This window comes from Rana temporaria, chromosome 3 (assembly GCF_905171775.1).
Source record: "Rana temporaria chromosome 3, aRanTem1.1, whole genome shotgun sequence".
Lineage (NCBI taxonomy): Eukaryota > Metazoa > Chordata > Amphibia > Anura > Ranidae > Rana > Rana temporaria.
Genome location: NC_053491.1, coordinates 137,653,983 through 137,679,176, shown reverse-complemented (window position 1 = coordinate 137,679,176; position 25,194 = coordinate 137,653,983). Strand labels below are relative to the sequence as shown.

At 42.0% G+C, this 25,194-nt stretch overlaps 1 protein-coding gene across 2 annotated transcripts in view; it reads left to right on the top strand.

Moving 5' to 3' along the window:
* Positions 1-25,194, top strand: part of PTPN12 (protein tyrosine phosphatase non-receptor type 12) — an 84,788-nt gene that overhangs the window by 21,552 nt on the left and 38,042 nt on the right. For both annotated transcript variants that reach the window (XM_040343474.1, XM_040343475.1), the window contains exons 2-4: positions 17,103-17,211; positions 18,137-18,213; positions 25,029-25,124. In XM_040343474.1, coding sequence (XP_040199408.1) covers positions 17,103-17,211; positions 18,137-18,213; positions 25,029-25,124 — 282 coding nt within the window. The remainder of the gene's footprint in view (positions 1-17,102; positions 17,212-18,136; positions 18,214-25,028; positions 25,125-25,194) is intronic.

The window sequence follows — 25,194 nt, the reverse complement described above, 5'->3', positions numbered from 1 at the left end:
CTGCAAGGTGGACTAAAAAGTATCTGGCTATCCCTCAGATGTATAGTGGGTGTGTTTAAAAATCCATAACCATGTTTTGTTCTGTTTAAGCATGTGGCAAACAGCAGCTGTTTCTCTTCTGTTCTGTACAGCTGAGACGTTTGAACTCGGCTTGTGAACTGTGCTCTTCTTCAATTATTCTATTCATCCGCTGTGCTTATGGGTCACATGCAATGGGAAAATGGCTAAGGAGAGTGAACAGTCTATTTGTCTGGAAGAAGGATCTTTAACAAAAGTGTGTTTGTGATTTTGTATTGGTGTTTGTGGAGTGTAGAGAATCTGGGGTGTGTGCATACTTGTAAGCTAAAAAAGCTATGAACAGAAGGTAATGGAGCACTGATTTTCCATTTTTAGCATTTAGTTGTTAATTAACATTTTGCTGATTGAGTTCTCATTTGCTCCTTCCTAAAATTAGTGTATCAAATTAATTGTCTACCATATGCAAAATTAAAAAATCTATAAAGCTTCTGATCCGCCCCGTGTGAAAGGGCCCTAAAGAGCATCAAACATACCACATCGTTGTCTACGATAATAAAAAACTTGCCTCCACTGCTTTCCAGAACGATGTGGCCGTTTTCATCTCCTGTGTGGGCAATTGAAGCCCAGTACATTTTATTTTTTTCGCTCTTCCCGGCGAGATGTGCATGCTGGGTAAGCTTTAAATCCCGTGCATGCCCATTAGAGCGCCGCTCGTAGCGGCTATTGTTTGTGCTGTTATAACGGGCGGCGGAGGAACGACCTGCCCTGTTATGACAACGATAACAGAATCCCCACACTGCTCTCTCTCTCGTCCTGCAGATGAATGAAAAGTAAGGGCTTTGTGCCCTTATTAAACATGGCGCTGTAAACGGCACCTGTACTGTCCTTAGGAGCGCACAGACTCCTGGGAAATTATGACACTACATTCCCAGGAGTCTGCGCGGTGTAGGCTAGAAAGCACAAGCGGTGCGGGAAGAGGGAAGATTAACTAATCTGCCTAGCAACAACAGTTTAAAGGCATGTAAAATTTTTTTTTTTTTTTTGTTAATGGACTAATGAAATGTTTTAAACTACTGATGTACAGTTATATTTGAGGGTCGAGCTCCACTTTAAAGCATGATAAACAGCATAGTGCCTCTGTGGTGTAATTTATCCCATTTTATGCTGTAAAATACCTGGTTGGTTCTGCCTGTTCCTGTGTTTCCCTATGTGTACAGACAAATGGTAATCCATTGCTGCTGATCCAGGATACCGTGGTCAGTTTACATGCCTCCGTCTTACCGCTCTGACTCTCGCCCCCTCCCTCCCTACCTGTTAATTCCTATTGTGTGATAGCCAATCCGATCTCCTCCCCTATAGCCACATTTTTGTGTGGCTTTAAAGTTATGCTTGTTTCACACCTATGCGTGTTTAGTGCATTTTGCAGATTTGCACTACAGAATGTGTTCCATAGGAAACCATGTTAAATGGACTGTAGTGTAAATCTGAAAAATGCAAATATCGCTAAAAATGCATAGGTATGAATCCGGCCTTAGTGAGGACAATTACTGTCATTCCCTCTGTTATAAAAAGCTATTAGTTTGTGGCGTTTCTCCTCCACCCCCCCCCCCCCCACACACACACACACACACACACACACACACACACACACACACACACACACACACACACATGAAGCTAAATACCTTATTCCACAGTGCAGCGGTGTGGTCACGTGACCTCCCGGTTGGCTTTAGAGGGAAATCTTGGCCCCTCGCGTTGTAGTTCATAGCTCTGGGAAGGAGTGTCGGGAAGTCACATGACTTCACGTGACTTTCCCAGCACTGGAGGTATTTAGCTACATGATGGAAAAAAAAAACACAAACCCTGTAAAGTATAACTTGTTAAAACAGAGGGGATGCCAGTAATTGTGCTCACTGACTTTTCAGCCACTTTCATGTTTCTTAGAATGCATTAAGGTACAAAACTTTCTTCACTATCTAGACTGCAATGGAGACTCTTGTGCTCAAGCACAGTTTGCCTTCACAGTAAAGCAAACTGTTCTGGACCACCTCTAAGTGTTCCCAGGCGCCAGTACGCTTAAAGGATAAGTGTGAGGTTTAAAAAAAGTCAGTCCTACTCCTATATGGTTGTAGCATGTATCCAATGCCGCAGCAGTCCCCTGTTGGCCCTTAAAGAGGAAATAAACCCGTCGCTTCTTCCTGTTATCGCCACCTGGCACTGTGATTCGCTGGAGCGGCGATGACGTCACTTCTGCGCCAGCCCGGCAGGTCCCCGCGTATGCGCAGAAATACGGCATTATCTACAATAATGCCATTGACAAAAACGGCACGGTCAGTGCGCCTGCGCTGCTGTCTACGACAAGCGTACGCCGTAGACATCGGCGCCTGTCATTGGTGTAAATATCTCCTAAACCGTGCAGGTTTAGGAGATATTTCTTGCACCTACAGGTAAGCCTTAATCTAGGCTTACCTGTAGCTGCAAGTTGTGTGGTTGGGTTTACAACCACTTTAATACCAAAGGCCAAATGACCACTGATTGTTCACTGAGCAAGTCGCTGTCGGTAACCAACGCTTTGCTCTACCCCTCCAGTGCTTACTGGATGCCAGGCTGTGAAGGGGGAAAGTGGCTGGCTCAGGCTCTGTGGTACGTTAAGCTGCTGGTTAGGCATCTGGGTGGATCCCAATATTATTGTTGGGATCCCTGTAGCGCAGTGTTTCTCAACCCCATTCTTCAAGATGCCCCAACAGGTCATGTTTTCAGGATTTCCATTATTTTGCAAAGGTGATTTGATCAGTTTCACTGCTTTAGTAATTACCACAGCTGTTTCATCTCAGGGAAATTTTAAAAACATGACCTGTTGGGGCGCCTTGAGCACTGGAGTTGAGAAGCACTGCTGTAGAGCCTAGACTGGCTCTATAACATCAGCAATCAGAGGGCTTTTAGCATGCTATTGGCTGAATCTGGGTTACAGGAGTGCAGAAATAAGGGGCACGCCTGTGACCCATATGAAAAGCATGGCTAAAAAAGCTTTGGTCATAATAATCTGATCCTGGGTGTAGTTCAGAGACTTGCACTATACAAATGAACCAGGCCAAGGGTGTGCACTGGGCCCAGGTCTGGTTGAAAGTGCCAGCATGAGTGCACCCTAAAACCCGAAATCCCGGTTTACTTGCCTGAACCCTCGAAAGTCCTGCATCGAACGCGCTGGATCTCTGCCCGGTCTTCTCGGCTCTTCATTGGATAAATTGATTGCAGAAATTGGCTCCCACTGCTGTCAATCAAATCCCAGTGACGTGGGGGCTGCAAAGGTAACCCCATTGGGAAAGTGCTTTCCAGAAGGGGTTATCGGAGACGGGGAGAAGCCGAGACAGCCGCCAAGAGACCCCAGAAGACTAGGATTCGAGCCACTCTGTGCAAAACGAGCTGCACAGTGGAGGTAGATATTCAAACCTTTACAGTTACTTTAAATGGAGGAGCCCTAGGAACAGTAGAAGTTATGATGTGCTAGAGGGTACCCTTTCATTCTGTGCCGTCCTCCTTTTTTGTGTGGGTGTAAATAATAATCCCAGGAAATTGTGTATTTTGAAGCACTAGTGCTTCTGTGTTTTACAGTAAGTTAATCATAACAGTTACGTTTTCTACATCCTAAATGGTATTTTAGATTGCTAGAAGAATCGGTATCGGAGCTCGGATGCCCTACACCAGAGGGTTGCTCACCAACAACTGTCCTTTAAGATTCAGGGCCCATTCACAATGTTGTATTATGATAAGCCATATTATGCGTGTTGGTTGTGGTACCCCAATGCAACTACACACTACTGTACATTGTGTAACTTGATGTCGCTACGCTAATTGTATTGGACTTGGGTGTTGCCAAGTCCCTATGCCACCTTGTTCATTCCTCCATAGACCCTTGCTTTCCTTGTGACCTATTCTTTTCTGATCCCTCCCCCCAGATCGTAGCTTAAAAGCTTCTCCAGCCTCTACTTTTTCACCTACCCTGTCTTGTAACCGTAATTCAATTAACCTACCTCTGATCCCAGCTCCTCTTTCTCCGCCATGCCCTATACAGGCCCCTGCCAGGACTGTGATGCTTGAGGTCCAAACTCCTCTCTCTAGGTGAATACGTTGCAAAATTTCCAGTTGATTCTTAAGATCCAGGATTTGGGCTTCCAAACAATGTGCTCGCATCTTGCAGAACAGTATTCTCCCTTGTGTGGTTGTTCAAGGCATGTATACATAGAGAAGGGTGTACACTGAATCACTGTACCATTCTGGGAAGACATGGTTACTTCTAGCTTTTTGCGTATAGTTTAAAATGTAAACCCTGCTACATTTTTAAGATTAATGTTATAAGCGTTATCCCTGTTCAGTTATAGGATGTGCACTGTACTTATTTTTCCTATGCTCCCATTTTGGCATTCCACTTTACAGAAAGAGAGCCTCATACAGCCCTATCGCCACCCACTCACTGCAAACACAACCCACACACAATATTAGAGATTAGTTTCCAAGCTGTACCTTGCTCTGCTACTTATTTCCTTGTGTTTAAACTATACACTTATAACAGCACTGCACTTGAGACAGCTAAACATTGCACAGCTCAGAACCTCTTGTACAGTTTCTGCCTGTTTTCAGGAAATGCACTTAAAGCGGGAGTTCACCCGAAATTTTTTTTTTTTAACATTAGATTCCTGCTCATTTTGTCTAGGGGTATCGGCTAGTGTTTTTTTTTTTTTTTTTTTTTAAACGAAGCGGTACTTACCGTTTTAGAGAGCGATCTTCTCCGCCGCTTCCGGGTATGGTCTTCGGGACTGGGCGTTTCTATTTGATTGACAGTCTACCGAAAGGCTTCTGACTGTCGCATCTATAGAGTAGCCGAACGTCGGTGCGGCTCTATACGGCGCCTGCGCACCGACGTTCGCCTACTTTCGGAAAATCGTGACGCGATAGATGCGACTGTCGGAAGCCTGTCGGAAGGCTGTCAATCAAATAGGAACACCCAGTACCGCAGCCCATACCCAGAAGCGGCAGAGAAGATCGCTCTCTAAAACGGTAAGTACTGCTTCGTTTTTAAAAAAAACTAGCCGATTCCCCTAGACAAAATGAGCATGAATCTAATGTTAAAAATTTACATTTCCGGGTGAACCTCCACTTTAAAGATATGGCAAAATAGGCAACATACTTGGGATGCCGTTATTTCGTAATGGAACCCCAAACACAGGTAGCAGTTCCACATGTTGTCATGCTGCAAAAAGTGGAACGCAAAACGTGCTCAGTGCTGAAAAATGTACCGTATAAGCCCGAGTTTTTCAGCACTTTTTTTTTTTTTTTTTTGTGCTGAAAGTGCCCCCCCTCAGCTTATACTCGAGTCACCTTTTTGTGCCTAATCTCCCGGACTTTGGCGACCTGGTGCCGGCCGTAGGTCCCCTGGACCCCAAACTTGACACGCATATAGCCCCACTGTTCCTCTACAAGTTTGTCTGGAGGACCTATGGCCCGGGGTAATTCTTAGGAGTAACTCACTAAAATCTGTCCAAACAAGAGTCTAGTAGACCTCTCGGGTATGAAAAAGTTTGAAAAAAAAAATCATAAATTAATAATAAATTATAACAAATAATGTAATTATAATAAAAATTCAATAATGTAATTAAATCAAAAACTCTGAAATTTGCTCAGTTGCAGAATTGTCGCTGTCATTACTTTAATTTTTTTGACGCATTTCCCCAAAAATCGCTATCACTCAATTCTGCAAGTGATTATAATTTATTATCGCTGTTTTCTAGCTGCTCTAAAACCACTTTTGCTATAAAGGGACACTTTTGGTTTCTGTGGACAATCTACAGTTTGCAGGCAGAAAGAACAGTTTTTATTATACAAAAGTACATGTAGGGCACTGGGCAGACCACTAGGGACAAAGGGGGTGTGTATTTTTTACATACAGTATACTGTAATCTTACAGATTACAGTACTGTATGTATTGTGTTTATTTACTTTTTTAATTTGGCTCCGTGCGTCGTAACGTCGCAAGGAACGGAGCTCGGCGGCACAAACGCAGGAGACGGCTCGATCACACAGCGGGGGGAGGGGCATCGCAGGATACAGGGACAAGGTAATTAAACCATGCCTGTGGATGCTGCAATGCAATCTCGAGTCTGGCTCGAGGTTACCGCTCTCTTCTGAAATTCCACCCTGAGCCAGACTCGGAATTTCCGCCAGGGGGGGGGGGGGGTTAACATACCTTAACCACTTAACCCCTGGACCATATTGCTGCCCAAAGACCAGAGCACTTTTTGCGAATTTGGCATTGCGTCGCTTTAACTGACAATTGCGCGGTCGTGCGACGTGGCTCCCGAACAAAATTGGTGTCCTTTTTTTCCCCACAAATAGAGCTTTCTTTTGGTGGCAATTGATCACCTCTGCGGTTTTTAGTTTTTGCGCTATAAACAAAAATAGAGCGAAAATTTAAATAAAATGAATATTTTTTCCCTTTTGCTATAATAAATATCCCCCAAAAATATATATAAAAAAAATATTTTTTCCTCAGTTTAGGCCGATATGTATTCTTCTACATATTTTTTTTTTTTTTTTAAATCGCAATAAGTGTTTGGTTTGCGCAAAAGTTATAGCGTTTACAAAATAGGGGGTATTTTTATGGCTTTTTTTTTTTTTTTTACTAGTAATGGCGGCGATCAGCGTTTTTTTTTCGGTACTGCGACATTATGGCGGACACTTTTGACACATTTTTGGGACCATTGTCATTTTTATAGCCATCAGTGCTATAAAAATGCATTGATTACTGGCAGTGAAGGGGTTAACACTAGGACGGGCAAGGGTTTAAGTATGTTCCCTGGGTGTGTTCTAACAGTAGGGGGTGTGGCCTCGCTAGGGGAAATGACTGATCTTCTGTTCATACATTGAAGATCAGCATTTCTCCCCCTGACAGGACCAGAAGCTGTGTGTTTACACACACAGCTCCCGGTCCCCGCTCTGTAACGAGTTATGGCGTGTGCCCAGTGGCGATCGTGCCCGCTGGGCACGCCTCCGGCGGCGCACCCCTAGTGGCCTGTGCAAGAGCAGACGTATTATGTGCTCTCGCGCAGGGGAGCCGACTTGCCGTCGTAAAACGACAGTGGGCGGTCGGCAAGCAGTTAAGCACCGCCTCCTGCACATATACGTCGGCAGAATGGCACGACTGGGCACAAGCACGTACCTGTACATCCTCTTTAAGTGCTGGAGTCCCGTGATCGGTCCCCGGAGCTGAAGAACGAGGAGAGCTGTGTGTAAACACAGCTTCCCTGTTCTTCACTGTGGCACTGTCATCGATCGTGTGTTCCCTGATATAGGGAAACACAATCAATGACGTCACACGTCCAGCCCCGCCCCCCTACAGTTAGAAACGCATATGAGGTCGCACTTAACCCCTTCAGCGCCCCCTAGTGGTTAACTCCCAAATTGCAATTGTCATTTTCACAGTAAACTATGCATTTATATAGCATTTTTGGCTGTGAAAATGATAATTGTCCCAAAAATGTGTCAAAATTGTCCGATGTGTCCGCCATAATGTCGCAGTCACGAAACAAAATGGCTGATCGCCGCCATTAGTAGTAAAAAAAAATATTAATAAAAATGCAATAAAACTATCCCCTATTTTGTGCAAAACAATCGATAAATGCTTATTGCGATTTATTTTTTTTTTTTTTAACAAAAATAGGTAGAATAATACGTATCGGCCTAAACTTTTTTTTTTTTTTTTTTTTTTTTTATATATTTTTGGGGGATATTTATTTTAGCAAAAAGTAAAAAATATTGCATATTGATCAAATACCACCAAAAGAAAGCTCTATTTGTGGAAAAAAAAAGGACGCCAATTTTGTTTGGGAGCCAAGTCGCACGACCGCGCAATTGTCGGTTAAAGCGACGCAGTGCCGGATCGCAAAAACGGGCCAGGTCCTTTACCTGCATTTTGGTCCGGGTCTTAAGTGGGTAACGCCACAAAATTATACTTGGTGTTGTTTTCTCTAAAAGGGGCAGTATTTGGCAGTAGGTAGGGGGTGTAACCAAGGGAAAGTGGGTAGGGGCGGAGACAAAGGGGTGATTTAAAAAGGGGGGGGGTAAACTGCACCTTTTTCACTGAGGGAGGAAAAAAAGCTCTGGGAAGAAGTATTGGAAGATTTCCGCTCCATGCTTATCTATCTGGTGGCTTCTTGTGGCTGTACCTTCACTTTCATTCTTGGTGACCCTGGTGATCGGGAAATATTGAGAAAGTGATTCTCGGTAATGGCGGCAGGCAATAAAAACGTCAGCTTGGCCTTTGATTTAATTTTAACTTTACTTTCACTTGGGTTAAATAGAGCAATCTGCTTATCAACACGGGTAGTTTTCAATCTTTTTTTCCTTGAGGCCTGATTTTTTTTTCTTTGTGTGTGGCTGAAGCTGTGTTTTATCTCTGAGGAGATCGCAATGTTCAGACACATCCCTGAAGTGCGAGGGATATGTTTGCAATGTGGCATTTTGTTATACTGTAAAGACTACTTTGGTTTCTGAAGATTTTAGGCCTCGAGGAAACCTTTTCTTGTATTGGCATGTCAAAATATGTTGCCTTGCAGTGAGCATTGCTTAGGTTTTTCTTTCTCTGTTCCAACGTATGCCTTCAGCATTTACAGACCTGATTTTGTTTTTTTGTTTTTATGTGGTCCTTACACTTTTCTAAAATATGGATGAGAGGTTTAAAATTTGACTTTAGTTGAAAATCGCAAACACATCATTTTTTTTTGTTGCCACTTGAAGGCTAACTAGCCTTGGGGGGGGGGGGGGGGGGGTGGTTGGCATGAGAAAGGCTTTTCAATGCGTTCCTATTGAAGTTTATTGGGGCAAAATGGCTTGTAGTTGGATGTTGTGCATTTTTTGGAGCCCTGAGCTAAAAAAACTAAAGTGTGAAATGGGGCCTAATTTGGGGGGGGGGGGGGGGGGGCACAGTGGGGGCATGTTGACCAGAAGACTTGTGGATGTAGTTGGCAACTGGATGGATAACACCCACAGATCTGGAGACACGTCAAGCACGCTGATCACTGAAGCAGTCGGGGGGGGGGGGGGCAGGCACACGCATTTGTTGCCACCTTGTGGTTCATGCAATCTGCTGTCAGAACACATCTGTAGAGCCTGGAAGTAGATCCGGAGCCCTTGTGGATGTAATTGGTGGCTTCTTAGCTGCTGGTCCCATCTATTCATGACGCTCAGTATCTAGCAGCCCCTATTATAAGTGAATGCTCACTAAAGCAGCCATGAGTATACAGCCTTGGTAAATACAGTAGACGCAAGAGCTGCTAAATCAGCCTGCTTTAAGCAATTCTGTAATGTACATGCAGGCAAAGGGTTAAAGTGCAATTGTATATTAAAGAGATCCTACAGTTTGGCCAAACATGAAAAAGTAACAGGGTCACTTAACTTGCCCCTCCCCTGCAGCTTTGGTTCCTGTGTTTCCCCATTGCCTTGGTTATCACATGGGCACAGGGAATATTATGTAATGATGTACTCTGTAAACAACTTTGTCTAAATGCCACATTTTATTTTATGTATCCAATACATTTGATTGTATACATAATAAAATGTTAGATCTGGTCAGCAGCTATATGTATGTATGTTTTGATTTTTTGCCAAGTTCTTTATGGGACCAATGGTTGCTTGTTCTTTGGTCGTGTTACAAAATTGCACTTTAAAAAGGTTTTCTATAACTTCTGCAGTATTTTTATCGTGCATGGGTAGCAAGTTTTTTTTATCCGTGTTCGATTTTTAGTTGAACTAGCCTAATTTAAAGTGGTTGTATACCCCGCTTGGTGTTTTTTTTTTTTTTTTTTTTTTTTTTTTTTACCTAGAAGTAAGGCTTCTTTCACACTATGGATTGTATGTCCGTTTTATAATATCCGTTACTACTGTTATTACACCTATTAACGGACGTTTATTAACGGATTTAATAACGGATACATACGGATAAATATTTTACCATTCTTCCTTTATTGAAAACGGATAATGTTTATCCGTATATATCCATATACATCCGTTATATCATTCCTTTCTAACGTCCGTTAATAAAAAACCATTTCACCCTTTCTTGAAGTCCAGCTCCAGAAGTCTTTACTGAGCATGCTCAGTAAAATTAACTAATTAATTTACTAACGTCTGTGCGCCATAGACTTCAATGTTAAAATATAACGGACGTTAATATATCCGTTACTTGCAACGGAAAAAAAATTAGTGCAAGACCCGTCACATATTCCGTAATAACCAACGTCCGTACGTTATAACGGACTATTACGGATCTTTACGGAACATAAAAAAATCCCATAGACTTTAATGATATGTTATAAAGGACGTATAACTTCCGTTTTTTAACATTATCTGATGGATTTTAATACGGATTATTAAAACGGATTTATTTTGTAGTGTGAAAAGGGCCTTAGCCTATAATAGGGCTTAACTGTAGGTAAAATATCTCCTAAACTGTGCAGGTTTATATATCCACCCTATATGCAGCTGCTGATGGCGGCGCATGCACTCTGAATGTCTGGCGTATCGTGCGCGGACTTTAGAGATTTTTGCTGGAACGGAGGGCTATCGTGCACATGCACGGCGTGGTGTCATCCCGGCTCTGGCCACTCGCATCGCCTAAGCCTGTGAACCCGGAAGAAACGCTGGGGGAACATGTCGGCCCCCCATCGGTGACCGGGTGCCGTTGCGGAGGCTTTGTTCTAAGGTAAGTATTTCATAATGTGGTAGTATGTGAGGCATACTAGCACAATATGCCATTGTCTTGCATTTTTTTTTTCCAGCAGTTTACTACCGCTTTAACCACTTCGCCCAGCCTATAGCAGATTGATGGCTGGGAAGTGGTTCTGTTATCCTGAGTGGGCGTCATGACGTTCAGCAGGATAACATGCCGGCGCGGGGCAATGCAGCGATCGTGGCGTGTCAGTCTGACATGCCACATCTCCGATCGTGATAAGTTCTGACAGAGGCTTCTTGCCACGTGATCATTTGTGACCAATCACAGATGATCATCGCGTGAACCACGAAGTGTCGGTAAACTGCATTCCTCGGTTCTGGGAGAGCCGATCGGTGACCTGGCATTTCAGTTTGATCAGAAATGGCTTTTTAGTCACCCTGGACTAACAAATTGTGATTTCCTCCATTATTACTCGATATATGTGAGGAGAGGAGCTTCACATAGTGCTTATATTGTATAAAACATATGATTTATTTAAAATTTGTACATAAACTCACATTTTACCGTCTGCCGTATAGCAAACTGCTTGTGTTATCCTGACCAGACGTCGTATGATGTAAACAGGATAATGCAGCCAACCCTCCGTTTGACACACCACAATTCCAATCTTAGTATGAAGCCTCTGGAAGAGGCTTCTTACCATGTGATCAGCTGTGACCAATCACAGCTGATCAGCGTGTGAACCAGGAAGTGCCGGTAAACTGCTTTCCTTGGTTCACGCTGACAGGGAGAACCGATTGGCGGCTCTCCCTGTCAAAGGGATGGTTCTGTGCTGATAATTGGCACATTGTCAGCACAGCCCCCATCAAAAGGTGCCCATCAGCTGCCAGCCTGTCCATCTCTATAAACGGTGGTCAGTAGCTCCTCATCGGTGCTACCTATCGGTGCCCATCAGGTTTTTGTTTTGTCTATAGCACAAAAACGAAGAGGTGATCAAATACCACCAAAAAGCTCTATTTGTGAGAAGAAATTGATACAAATTGAGTTTGGGTACAGTGTAGCATGACCACAATTGTCATTCAAAGTGCGGCAGCGCTGAAAGCTAAAAATTGCCATGGACAGGAAGGGGAGAAAGTGCCTGGTATTGAAGTGGTTAATGGCTGCTTCAGTACACCAGCCGTGTATCGATATAAAATCCATGGTGCTGCAACAAATTTGTGCCTCTCCTTGGATAATGCAAAGCATCTCGTCTTGGCAAGATGCTTTACACGTAAAAAAAGATTGGTACATTATCAAGACTGTTGTAATGTAGTTTCATACATGACGAAAGATCGTTTACCAACTGCCCAAAACATACTCGTTAGTGTGGTCTAACTGCTTGTCTAGAAAATGAGGACTGTGGCTTTTTATGGATCCAGCCTGGTGGCAAAGAGGAAGGAATTGCTAATCTCCCATATGAGCGGACTGTTAATAAAGGCTGCCTGTAGCACAAGAAACACCACATAAAAACACATTAACCTACATTTTCATTTTCATTTTTGAAAGTTAATAGTTGTAAATCTGCTGGTTGTGTTTTGACCTAGGGTATCCTGAGAAGTACAAAAGTGTGTGTGTGTGTGTGTGTGTGTGTGTGTGTGTGTGTGTGTGTGTGTGTGTGTGTGTATATATATATATATGTATATATGTGTGTGTGTATATATATACATACACACACACACACTTTTTTCTAGGTCCTATAGTGGTTTTTAGAGGCAACCATCATAGGAATGTACAATGTGACTGCTTGGACTGCCAGGTTAGGGTTACTTACTGTGATCCCCCCCCCCCCCCCATTCTTGAGTAACCAATTTCTTCTGTAGGTACCTGTCGGCTTCTTGCATGCCAATTTTCTTGGCTGCATTGGTAGCTGTAAAGTAAAATGTGTATTTTATATTAAGGGCTGAAGTAGGTAGAAGAAAGTGGATCTGGGAAATCTTGCTTAAACCAAAAAAAAACTGATATGGCCGGTAAAGAAATTTCCCTACAATTTTTAAACCTGTTGAAGTGGAGAAATAAGGCCTGATCTTGCATATTTATTCATGCTTGCTGTCATCCGTACAAGACTTGGCAGCCTTACCGAGTAGGAGGGGCTGGACAGAGGACCTGGGGGACATAAAGGATGAAACCTGGGACCTATGTTTACAATCTGGGCCAATCTCATCGGTTTTACGATTGCACAGGTAATCTAATTTATTACACAGGGCTTACCGCACACCCATCCATTTGCATCGCTGGGGAAGAGAAGACTCCTCTATATGCCCCAAATGTTGTGGGAAGGAGGGGTCGCAAATTCACCTAATTTGGCACTGTTCCAAATTACATCGGTATTGGGGTGAAATTACAGAAGCAATTTCCAGTTTATCAGGTTCGGGTCCCGTTGGATCCATTAATCTGTATCTTAGGAGCGGTTGATCAAGAAATATATCCCCTCCCCTAATCAATATAGCAGTGATCAGTATACTCTACTTGGCTAGAAAGTTAGTGGGCAGGTTCTGGCTTTCCCCACATAACCTGTTCTACCCATTGTTCTTTGGTGGATAAATACATCCTCATCAGGGAGCACTTAACATATCAGCATAGAAATGCAGCTCGAAAATGTTATTCATATGGCAGGCCTGGGTTGACTCCCCTGCAACTGGTCTTGCATTGGTTGCTACAAGCATAAAAGGCGTATATGGTTACGAGGGGGGCAGACCTTGTCTTCTAGAGCGGGAGCAAGGACATGCTCTGCTTTGTTTATACATGATTAGGTAAATTCAACTTCTTTACACACCCTCTGACCACAGTGGGGGAGTTTCCATATGGGCAACATTGTATACTTTGTGGCGTGTTGGCCCTCTGTTCTGCTGTGTTGGGTCGGCGGGTTAGAGCCTGTCCACCTGACACGGCTCTTTCCCTTTCAGACATTGTCATTGTAATTCATGATGTGCCACTGTTTTCTTGTCTTTATTTGCACTTTACATAACCTCCGGATGTAGAAACTGCCTTTTTTTTTTATTTTATTTTTTATATGTATTCTGTGTTTTGTGCCCTATAAAAAAAAAAAAGTTAACTGTTGAAGTGAATAATTAATGACCTAGCTAAGTACTATAATGTACTGTATTTTTTGCACCAGTTTGAAATGATGTTACCTATGTTGAGTAAGCATTAAAGTGGAGTTCTACCCACACTCGTGATCACTGTACTGTTTGGCGTGCCAGAAGTATAGCGAAAGCAGAAATCGGAAATGATATCCTTCATTACACTGAACTATTGCCCAGCAGATTTAGGTTCAACTTTAAAATATATTGCCTGGTAAGACAATTGGCGCAAGTATTTGCTTTGAGTGGTTTGCCCAATTGTTTGCTTTAATTTTAACTTTAACTGGCATTTCTATGCAACTGTAGGCACATTCAGCTTTACTGCTGAGTGTGAAAAAGGCCCCAATTATTTGGTAACACTTTTTTTTTCCCCATTTTACTGGTTGGTAGCCTGGGCTCACCTCCTTGTTTTTAACAAATGGTTTGTGACGAGCATCCCAACTGGGCATTAGTGAGGTATGGGGGTCTTCGGGCTGTTGAAGTGGTTCAGCGTGAACACTCAAAGGCACTGGTGTCCTTCAAGGGAAACCTATTTGGAGGTGCCTACAGTTGCAAGCATTGCCCTCTTTTATTGACATGTCATTTCAAGTTGGCATTAAAAAAAGCATGGCAATTTTTTTTTTTTTTTTTTTTTTTTGTCCGTATTGCATGTACCGTATTTATCATCTTTGTTACTTTACCTATCATTTTTGTGTAACTAAAGTAACAAAGCTTCTAAAAAGTAACCCATCAATAACAGTCATCCCATCCTCTTTTAAACAGAACTTTGGTGTTGCTGCATTTGGCACATTGACCAAAAAGCTGCCGTGTTGTGCTTGTTTTAATGCTATGAAAAGAGGAAGTTTTTTTTTTTATTTCCCCCCCCCTTGTGTGGCGGTTCTCAATTGTTCCATGACAGTCACATCCTTTCTGCCATATGTGGTAAAATTCTGTCATCTGTCTCATCTGTGAGTAAGCAGAACTGGATGTAGCCCTGCCGGACGTTGTGTTTTCCATAAGTTGTGGACGTTTTCAGTTGACGCCCTTAATGCTGCAATAATAATGTGACCTCCGTGTTGCACTCGGTAGGACTTTAATAGGATATTACTAGAGGTGATCCGCTTGGCATTACAAAACCTTTATCCCTCATTTGTTTGTCAAGCTGTAAATACAATGCCAGGCCAATTAGTAAAATAACTTCTGTGTCACACTTTTGCATGTGTGTGTTGCATTTTTATTTTATTTTTAATATTTTTGAATAAGTGGTACTTTAAAAGAAAAAAACTTGAGCATGAATAACCACCTGTTATTATTTGCCTTAACCACTTGAGCTCTGGAAAGTTTTACCCCCTTAATGACCAGAGCATTTTTCTGCTATTCAGCGCTGCACTACTTTAACTGCCAATTGCGCAATACTGTACGCAAATTACTTTTGGTGGTATTTGATCACCACTGGGTTTTTTGTAAAAAAAAATATTTTCTCTTTTATAAAACAAATTCTATAAAAAAAAAAATGTATTCATACAGTTGGGGGTCAAAATTTATTCTGCTACATGTCTTTGGTTTAAAAAATCCAAATTAACGTATATTTATTGGTTTGTACTAAAGTTTTATATCGTCTACACACGCTGGTATGTGTATGGGCTGTGGAAAGATTTAATTCCTTGATCGTTAAATTTTTTTTAAACGATCAAAATTCTTTTGGTCGGTACTAGTGGTGCAACGGATCATAAATGATCTGTGATCCGATGGGATCACCATATGCGGATCGGCACGCCAAGTGATCCGCGGAGCTCCGCTGCTGCCTCGGCCATAGGAAAGACTGCGGCTGTGGCCTAGCTCCCAGAGCATCTTTGTCTACCCAGCGGCGACCTCGGTGAGCCTAGAGCGGCGCGCTGATGTCCTCACCCGGCCTCAACTGCTGGTGTTCGGCCGGCTTCTTTGGTAAGACTAAGCAAGCACTAATCTTTATATATGGTGGGGGAGATGTCTGTGGATTACAGTAGGGAAATGTCTGTGGATATTAGTGGGGACTATATATGGTGGTGATCCGAAAAATGTATGTGCGTTATAATTGAATTTAGTTGATTAATAATATGTATTAATCGAACATGAAAATTGTAATCGGTAACAGTGTGTGTGTGTGTGTGTGTGTGTGTACACTCGGATATAGACACTATACTGTCATTGCAGGGATCAGTGACTATAATAGGGTGGCGGAAAATCTGACACTATCTGTATCTGGGAGGGTCACTGACATCCATAGTGACATTTAATACAGTCAACATTGATAGTACTGTACACTGGCTGGTAAGGGGTTAACAGCTAGGGGTTTAGAGCCCATTCACACCTCCGCGACAAAACGCCCGACATGCGTGCCGCTGGAAAGGGAGAATTCCCATTGCTGTCTATGGAGATGGTTCACATCTCATAGACGCCGTACGCCTGCCGCCTGAAAAAAAGTCCCGGACCCTTTTTTTCAGGCGGCATTGGCGTTTGGCCATACAAAGCAATGGGAAGGCTTTGTTAAAAAAAGTTACACTCGCGGCAAAATACGCAGCGTACGCGGCGTATCTTGTCGCGGAGGTGTGAATGCAGCCTTAGTATGTAATGTGTGTTTGCTTTTACGTTCTGACCTGTAACAAATGTATAATGGGTGTTATCCCTATTTGCCTACAAAAGTGGAAATGCCCTTTGGCCTAGGGTCACACTGCTGCAGGATTGTAATAATGCGAGTTCAGCTGAACTCGCACAATTTCATACCCCCATGTTAGTCTGACTTCGGGGGCGATTTCTGTGTGGTCCCTATACAGAGGTTTGTCGAAATCGCACCCGAATTTGCCAAAAGTAGTACAGAAACTACTTTTGGGAACCGATGCGGCTGTCGCCATTGCCGGCAATAGCTGCCGAGTTTGACCTGCCAAATCGCATCAATGTGAACCTAGGCTTAAATCTGTCTATTTCTGACCTCAATACCAGTGCATTACTGTCTTCTCATGCATGTGCTCTGCAGAGAACTGTGACAGTCTCTAGATCTGAGGGATCAAAGGAATTACGTTTTTAGTAGTGATGTTATGGTTGTGTAATTGCTTTTTTTTTTTTTTTTTTTTTTTTTTTTTTAGGTTTTTAGTTTTGAATCAAGTAGAGCATTTAAAGTTATTTTCTTTGGGTTGATATTTGCATTTACTATTTCTAGCATTGCAGTGTCTGCATTTGTGAAATATGTAATTTTTATTTATTTTTTTCCTTTTTTATTTCAGAGGTTAAGACGACTGTCCACCAAGTACAGAACTGAAAAAATTTACCCTACAATCACTGGAGAAAAAGAGGATAATGTTAAAAAGAACAGATATAAAGATATTTTGCCGTGTAAGTAACTTTTAGTAATGAGAAAAAAAAATCACTTGTATCTTTTTGTATGTGCTTTGTTTTTTAAATTATGATTGGCGAAGGGATAAAACCTGTTTTTTTTTTTTTTTTTTTATTGCATTTTGTGTTTGGGAGAGTCACTCTTTCTAATTGCCCTCGTTACCAATTATTATACCCAGAAAAAAAACGAGGGTGAATCCAATCATTTTGAGCGGATTTCAGAACAGGAATGGAGGAGGTATCGTCCAATGGGCATTTTGATTTTTTTCCCCCAACTGTCTTTAGATGCGATTTCCCTGTACCTTACTTTGTGGCCCTTCCCAGACAGGAAGTGAAGAGAAATCTTCTTAATGGGACACGGGTAGCAAAGAACAAAATGGGTAAAATAGGGCAGCAGTTTTAATCCTCCACAAAAAAGGGGTTTCGCTATGCTTTAGAGACCCTGTCACCAGACCATTCATTTTAAAGCAAAATGACCCTATAAGACAGGGTTTGACAAATCCAAGGTGTCTGGTTGCCATGGTGACTAGAAATGGTGTCCTAGCTCCAGGACTGACTTTAGGCCAGGGATATGCAGCTGTTGCCAAACTCCCATCATGCCTCTGCCTCTGGGTGTCATGCTTGATGCTGTCAGTCTTGCTATGCCTCATGGGACTTGTAGTTTGGCAACAGCTGGAGGTCAGCTAATTGCATATCCCTGCTTTAGGCAATTCACTGTTGCAGGAATGCACAATTCCTATTGCGCACACATAAAGGGCCAATAAAGAAATGCTGTGGTACTCGAGGGTTTTTATAAGGAAAAAAGACCTGGGGAACAATTAAACTTTTTTTTTTTATTGTAGCAATAAGTCTGGATGTAATTTTATATACACTGTCATAGTTCTTTCTTTTTATTTTGTCTTATTTTATATATTTCTCCCAACAGTTGACCACAGCAGAGTAAAACTTGCACTGAAAATTCCTTCCTATGAATCAGATTACATCAATGCAAATTTTATTAAGGTAGGTCATGTCTTGCTTCAATGTGTAAGATTCAGAAAGTCTTTTGAAAGTTCTTATTATGCAGAGAAGCCTAAACTAATGCATCAGTTTTGAACTAATCTTTAAAGTGGTTGTATACCCTGTAAAAAAAAATTTACACTTGTAAAGGAAAAGCCATAATGAGCTAGTATGCACAAAATACTTGCCTTAAAACGAGGTGAAGAGAACTTACCTGGTCCACGCCGAGCGAGATGTCATCTTGCTCCAGGGTGTCTTCCGGGTTTTGCCGCTCCAGCGCTGTGATTGGCTGGAGCGGCAACGATGTCACTCCCACGCATGCGTGCGGGAGACTTCAGTTCGGCAAGGTCAGGCGGCTGCCGGTCCTTTAGCCGAGGATCCCCGCTGCGCATGCACCGCTGCAATCAGCGGCGCATTGCGGGGCGAATATCTCCTAAACCGTACAGGTTTAGGAGATATTCTTTATACCTACAGGTAAGCCTTATTATAGGCTTGCCTGTAGGTAAAAGTCAAAAAGTGGGGTATACAACCACTTTAACCAGTGGCTTTGTCTCCATTAACTGTTTATCAAGTTGTATTTTCTTTTCTGCTGACTGTATTGTATTACAGCGCTAGCTTACACATGAAGTATTTATGCAGTTTGGGAATTTATTTTTAATACCTGATATTCTATCTTGTATAGAGAGAACCTGAGATCTGTTTCACCTTTGTGAAGGTGCTTCTCCACTCATTGTGTCTATTTTTATACATTTGTCTTCACGCTTCATTCTTCCCTAGCTAACTGCTTTATAGTAAAGCTAGAGTTTTAAAGGTTTTGCTTTTACATCACTGCATTTTCATTACTGTTTGCATTTTACTAGGCCATCAAATCGAAGATTATAGTTTATATCATCTATACTGTACAGTAAAACCTTGGTTTGCGAGCATAATTCATTCCAGAAACATGCTTGCAATCCAAAGCACTTGTATATCAAAGCATTTTTTTTTTTACAGAGTATAAAAGAGGAGAGGCACCTCTAAGTGTAGCAATAGGTTGCTAAATGTTGTACTTTCATTAAATGTAACCATATTGCTACACTTGGAGGCTCCTCTCTCTTTTTTTTATATACTCGGTTGTGACATGACGCTACTCTTATATCAAGACATCGCTTGTATATCAAAGCAAAATTTAAACATTTCCAAACGCTCTCAAACCAAGCTTTTACTGTATTTCCAAAGCTCCAAGGTGTTCTTGGCTCTATATTGTTTGCATTTGTTTGCATTTGAATTCTGGACACTGTGCAGACTGTAAGGCCTCTTTCACACAGGCCGCTGTTTAAAAGCATGTTTTGTTTTGAAATTCCAAGACTACAGGCACAGCAATCGCTTGCAGTTGTACATTGCGATTAGCTGCGTTTTACTTGCAGCTGCATTGGAACATTCTTGCCATTTCTGATGTGGTTCCTTTTTGTTTTTTTCTTTTCTTGCTGCTGCTATCCGAAGGGGAAATGGTACACTGCGATTACCTGCAGATAGCTACAGTAAATCGGCCCTGGGCACAGTAATTTTTTCCTTGCAGCACAAAACCCCATGTAACCAAACTGTCGCTAAACGCAATGTGTGAATCTGGCCATAGGAAAGCATTGTCCAAGATGAGCTGCGGTAGATAACTTGATCTATCTGCAGCTAAAAGCTAAATTTTATATCCGTCCGTGTAAAGGGGCCTTAAAGGGCACTGCCATGTTTGAAACTAGCTTGGGATATCTGTGCTTGGTGCCATGGTATATCATCCTGCTGAAAGGAGCCATTTGAAACTGGTTAGCTTTTAGCCATAAAGGGATATGCGGCAACTGTTCAGGTATGATTTTGGTAGGATAAGTTCAAGTGTTGTGTGTTTCTGTAATAAAAAGGGTTGTTCTGTCATGAGTGGACCTGTGCTTTTTTTGTTTGCCTCTTCCATATGCACTTTACAGCAGAAATGGAGGTCCTTTAGACTAGACATAATTTTTACGATCTTGCGTCTCCAATTTTTGGTAATATGCTCACTGTAGCATAATTTTCCATTTCTGGGCTAACATCCGCTGGATATGTTGTGTCTGTTTTAGCACATACTCTTCAAAGTTTAACCTGTACCCATGTGGTTATTTTGTACATTGATTGACATCCTGTCAGTTTCAACTAGTTATCACTTAACTTTTTGTGTTTTTGCCTTTGGAACAGGGCAACTAGTATTAGAAAAATTAATAAAATGTTACATTTGGAGTCAACTTTTTTTTTTTTTTTTTTTTTTTTTTTTGTCTTGACTTTGGCTTTTTGTCATTCCCCTGTATAATTGCATTCAGACTGGAGCAGGTGAGGCTTATTAGAAGCCAGTTGGACTATGCTGCATGCACGTGTATTGACAAAGAACATGTTGAGAAAAGCTAAAGTAATGGCTTTATTGTGCTTCTGTCTAGTTGCATGCTGGTAATATGCTTCAATTTAGTGTTGACTGTGTTGTGGTGCTGCTGTAGTCAAGGATCTAGATGAGCTGGGTGACAGGGATACTAGGATCACCAAAATGGCAGTACAGAATCTCGATATGGTTAACATTGTGAGCTATCGTGCAATAGCGGTTTTGAGCATAGTAAAGGTGTTTCAAGGCTTGGTGTGTCAAGTATTGGGTGGTGACCCATAGAAATATGTGAAGATCCACTGCACAGATGGGGCCAGTGGCAAAAAGATTTTGGCAAATGTTGCCGAAGGCAGCAGCTGTTGGCACCTGTCTGATCAGGGTGAATGTTGGGCATTAGGCTTTTTGTAATCATTAAAGTGGATGTAAACCCACTCTCATCCTTTCTAAACTACTGCCATAGTGCTGATCTATAAGGATATAGATGCCTGATGCATCTATCCTTACCTGTCAAATGTCTCCCCTCTGTCTAAAGAACTGAAAAACTGCAGATTCTGTGGGTGGATCTGTTGTCTGGAGCTCGGTGGGTGGAGTCGTGATGTCGGTAGACTCTCCGCCCACCTCCACTTCCCTTGTCAACATGCATTTTTTCTTGTGTATTCCTTACACTAAATTCTGTTATGATCAACAAAATCCAGCAAAGTAACCACATGACTTCAGAAAAGGAGTGGGGGTGGGAATTAGAAAATGCCTGTCTCCGGGCTAGTGCGTGAGATATGTAAATATCCTGTCATTCACAGCAAGGGGGCGGAACAGATTAAGGTTCTCTCTGTAAGTCTGTTTTTATTCCACTGAACAATAAGAGGATTGCTCAGAGCTGGATTAACTCTGTGTGGCAAGATTGGGCACAGATAATAGGAAATCTTATACTGTACATTGTGAAAAAAAAAATCCGCTTTACATCCACTTTAATGTGAGCCAAGTTCAGCCCTATGCCTCAAAATGAGAAAATCCTAGTTTTTGTGCTTTTTTTTTTTGCAGCTTCCAGTGCCGTTGCATGACTTAAATTCTACTTCTGAGACTAAAAGCAGCCAGTTGGTGAAGTTACTGAAAGCTAGTGACATCACTGTTCCTGTATAGCCAGTGGGTGTGTACAGGATGGAAGAAGCTGATCATAGGTTCCTTCCCAGTGTACTCTCATCAGTAAGGATGCATTGTACATCCCAATTCATGAGGAGGAAATAAAGACCCATCCACACAGGACAGGGGGTTTTAGAGCACATATACAGTATAGCGGTGCACAGGAGAAGGGAGCTGCCCACTACAGCCATTTTAAAGTGTGGCTTTGATCCAACTTTACACTCTGGATCAAAGTTGCATCAGAGTAGTGCAGGCACCTTTTCAAAAGTTGCTGATTTTCAAAGGCGCATTGATTTCAACATGCCAGTGAAATTAATGGGCTGTGACTTGTGATAAGTCTGTCCAAAGTCGCAATGGTGGAGACTGAGCCTTGGGGCCCTTTCACACTGGGGGGATCACTTCGTTGATCCCCGCTGAGCTGGCGGATGACAGGGCGGTCCCCGCACACTGTGCAGGGACCACCCTGTCTTTTCTACGCTCTGCCCTTTGGGGGATCGGATGAACACGGACCGTCTGTCCGTGTCAATCCGATCCGCAGGCAGAAGGAAAAATAGGGTTTTCCTCCGTCTGCAGAATCGGAGCAATGCAGAGGTGGGCGAAGTCGGGTGTCAGCGGATATTCATCTGCTGACACCCGCAATCTCATAGGGACCAATGTATGTCTCTTTTTATCCGTACTCGGGTGGATGAAAAAGCGGACATGCGGTCCGCAAGTGTGAAAGGGCCCTTACACTCATTCCTCAGCTGGACATGTCACACCATGCACACAGTGCCATGCAGAAAATCTGCAGCATGTTGCATGGTAATTTATTTCTCTCTCGATTTTGTCTAGCTTTGATTAGACTTTCTAAGCTGGGCAATCGGCTATACAGAAAACAAATGTTAAAGACATTTTTACATATAATAGAAAATTAAAACATTTTTGACTAGACTTTTACTTTAATGAAGTGGTTCAGTGACACACTGAACAAGTGACACCTTTTGACACTGGGTTACGGAATACCCTTTTAAATTTGACATATCCTTCTGGGCTTAAACCAAAAAATAAATATGGGTGTTTAAACCATTTCCATTCATGAACGTAACCGTCTGGCTTTGGCAAGAGCTTACAGCTATGAAGTCTTTCTCTTGAAGTATAATGTGTGATATATTCAAGTCTTCAGCCAAGCAAAGGCTCATCTGGCTTGTATTATATTGAAAGCCTTCAGTTAAAAGGAGCTATAGAGGATAAAATCACAAAGCAAAAAAAAATTTGGTGTGGTTTGGGATTCCCTTAGAAGTTTTAGTCTGATTATTTATTCAGCATTTCCTTTTCTTCATTTGGTTTTAGAGTAGTTAAGTTACAAGTGGGTTTCTACTCATTCATTTTAAGTTCTTGACAATATCATAAATCAACTTTTAAGAGGTTATTTGTAAGACCAACTTTTTTTTCTGAATGGTGTATTCGATTCTGACATTAAATTAAATTTTTTTGAATTGGTAGGTTGAAACCCATATTTCCCTAGGGTCATGCCTGCGATCTTTCATGATAGTATTATATAAGGGTTGAACTGGAACTTGGTGGTGGTTTCCTTTGCCGACTTAAGTTAAGATTCATGCTGCATCACAGATTTTTTTTTTTTTTTTTTTTTCTCTTCAGTGACTTAAATCTAGGCTCCTTCCTGTTCTGCTTGAGCTGATCTCTTCATAGCAGCTATCTGGATAGGCATATCCTCAGCCATAACTTTTGGAAGTCTATTTCGATCCTGCTGGACTAGACTGTTGCGGAGCTAGACTTGGAATTTGGCTTTTGGGCACTGGAATCTACTTTGTGGGACTTTCACATTGGGTGCTTTTTGGCTCTACAGTCATGGTGATGTGTGACCCTGTCTCTAAAGACTCCCTTAGTGAGGTTGGGGTTAAGCACTGGGAAGCTAACCCCCCCCCCCCCACCCCCTGTGCGTGGTAGGGAACCAGGAGTGAAGCCGAAAGTCTTCACTGCCTAGTAGTTCCCTTACAAGGAATGGCATCGGCAGCACCCATGAGTCAATCCGAAGATTGGCTTCTGGTGCTGACATCGCAGGCTCCCTGGACAGGCAAGTGTCCTATATATTAAGTCAGCAGCTACACCATTTGTAGCGGCTGACTTTTATTTATTTATTCCCAGGCAGAATGGGTTGTTTTACAAGGTGAGGATTTGCATTAACTTTTAATGCCCCATACACACTATTACATTTTCTGCAGATTGTTGTCTTCAGATTTTTCAAAACCATGTAGTGCAGGGGCCTGCCTGATTGCATACAAATTGAAACTCCTATTTTGACCACCATATTATAAAAGACAAAAATCTGCAGAAAATCTAATGGGGTTTAAGGGGTGGCATTCTTGCCATTGGCCACAAATGTAAAGGGCCGTTATCCCACTGACCACCAATGAATTTGGTATAGCAGGGATTCCCCAAGACCAGGATTTTAAGTGTTTTCTTCTGAAGCACAAAGGTTGAGAGCTGCTACTTTAGAGACCAATAAATTCACAAATCTTTGCCTTGCTAAAAAGTGATGCAATATATATCATTGTGGAGAAAATGAAAGTGAGCCAAAATTTGCTTATGTGACAAGTCACAAAATAAGTCTAATACGGTGTAGACCAAGTCTGATTTGTGACAATCAAAGTCCCAATTTCATCCAGGATGGTGAAGAGATCAGGTGTATGGTATAAATCCCAATCCAGAATGTGGATCTCCCAGGTGCACCACCAGCAATAAGACAAAATGTACTCTTATCAGAGCATGTGGACCCTTCAATTAAAAAGTAAATTATGATGGGAACCTTTCTCTCCTCCGGCGGTCACTGCAGTCTCCCAAATAACCAGATGGGATACTCCTTCGTAGCATGACAGAACGCATAGTGTAAAACTGTATACAAATTTATTTAAATAAAATAAAGTTAGCCACTGACAATATAAATATCCAAAAGCAAGCTTTTGAATAGAAAATGCCAGTCCCAGAAACGAATGTGTCGGTATCCTGGTTCAGGCATGCGTGGTGATGTCACAAGGTGTAAGCGGCGTTTACCAGGTTACTGGCAGATTGCATCCCGGGACCAATTTTTTTTCTTTTCAAGTGCTTGTTTATGATATTTATCTTATGAGTGGCTAGCTTTTTAACCATTTTATTAAAAATAGAATATGATACCGCTGGAGAGAATATAATGCATGAGCATAGATTATATTTTATTTTGATGCTACATTTTTCATGTTCCAATTTTTTTTTCTTTTAACAGTGTTTTGAGACTGAAATTTAAATACAATTTGTCATTTTTATTTTTTAGGGTGTGTATGGGCCTAAAGCATATATAGCAACCCAGGGACCTCTAGCCAATACTGTTGTTGATTTCTGGAGAATGATCTGGGAGTACAGCGTTGGAGTAAGTCTGTCTGCTTTTATTTCTCCTAATGAAAAAAAACAAACTTTAAGGCAGATATAGGCTCATTTCT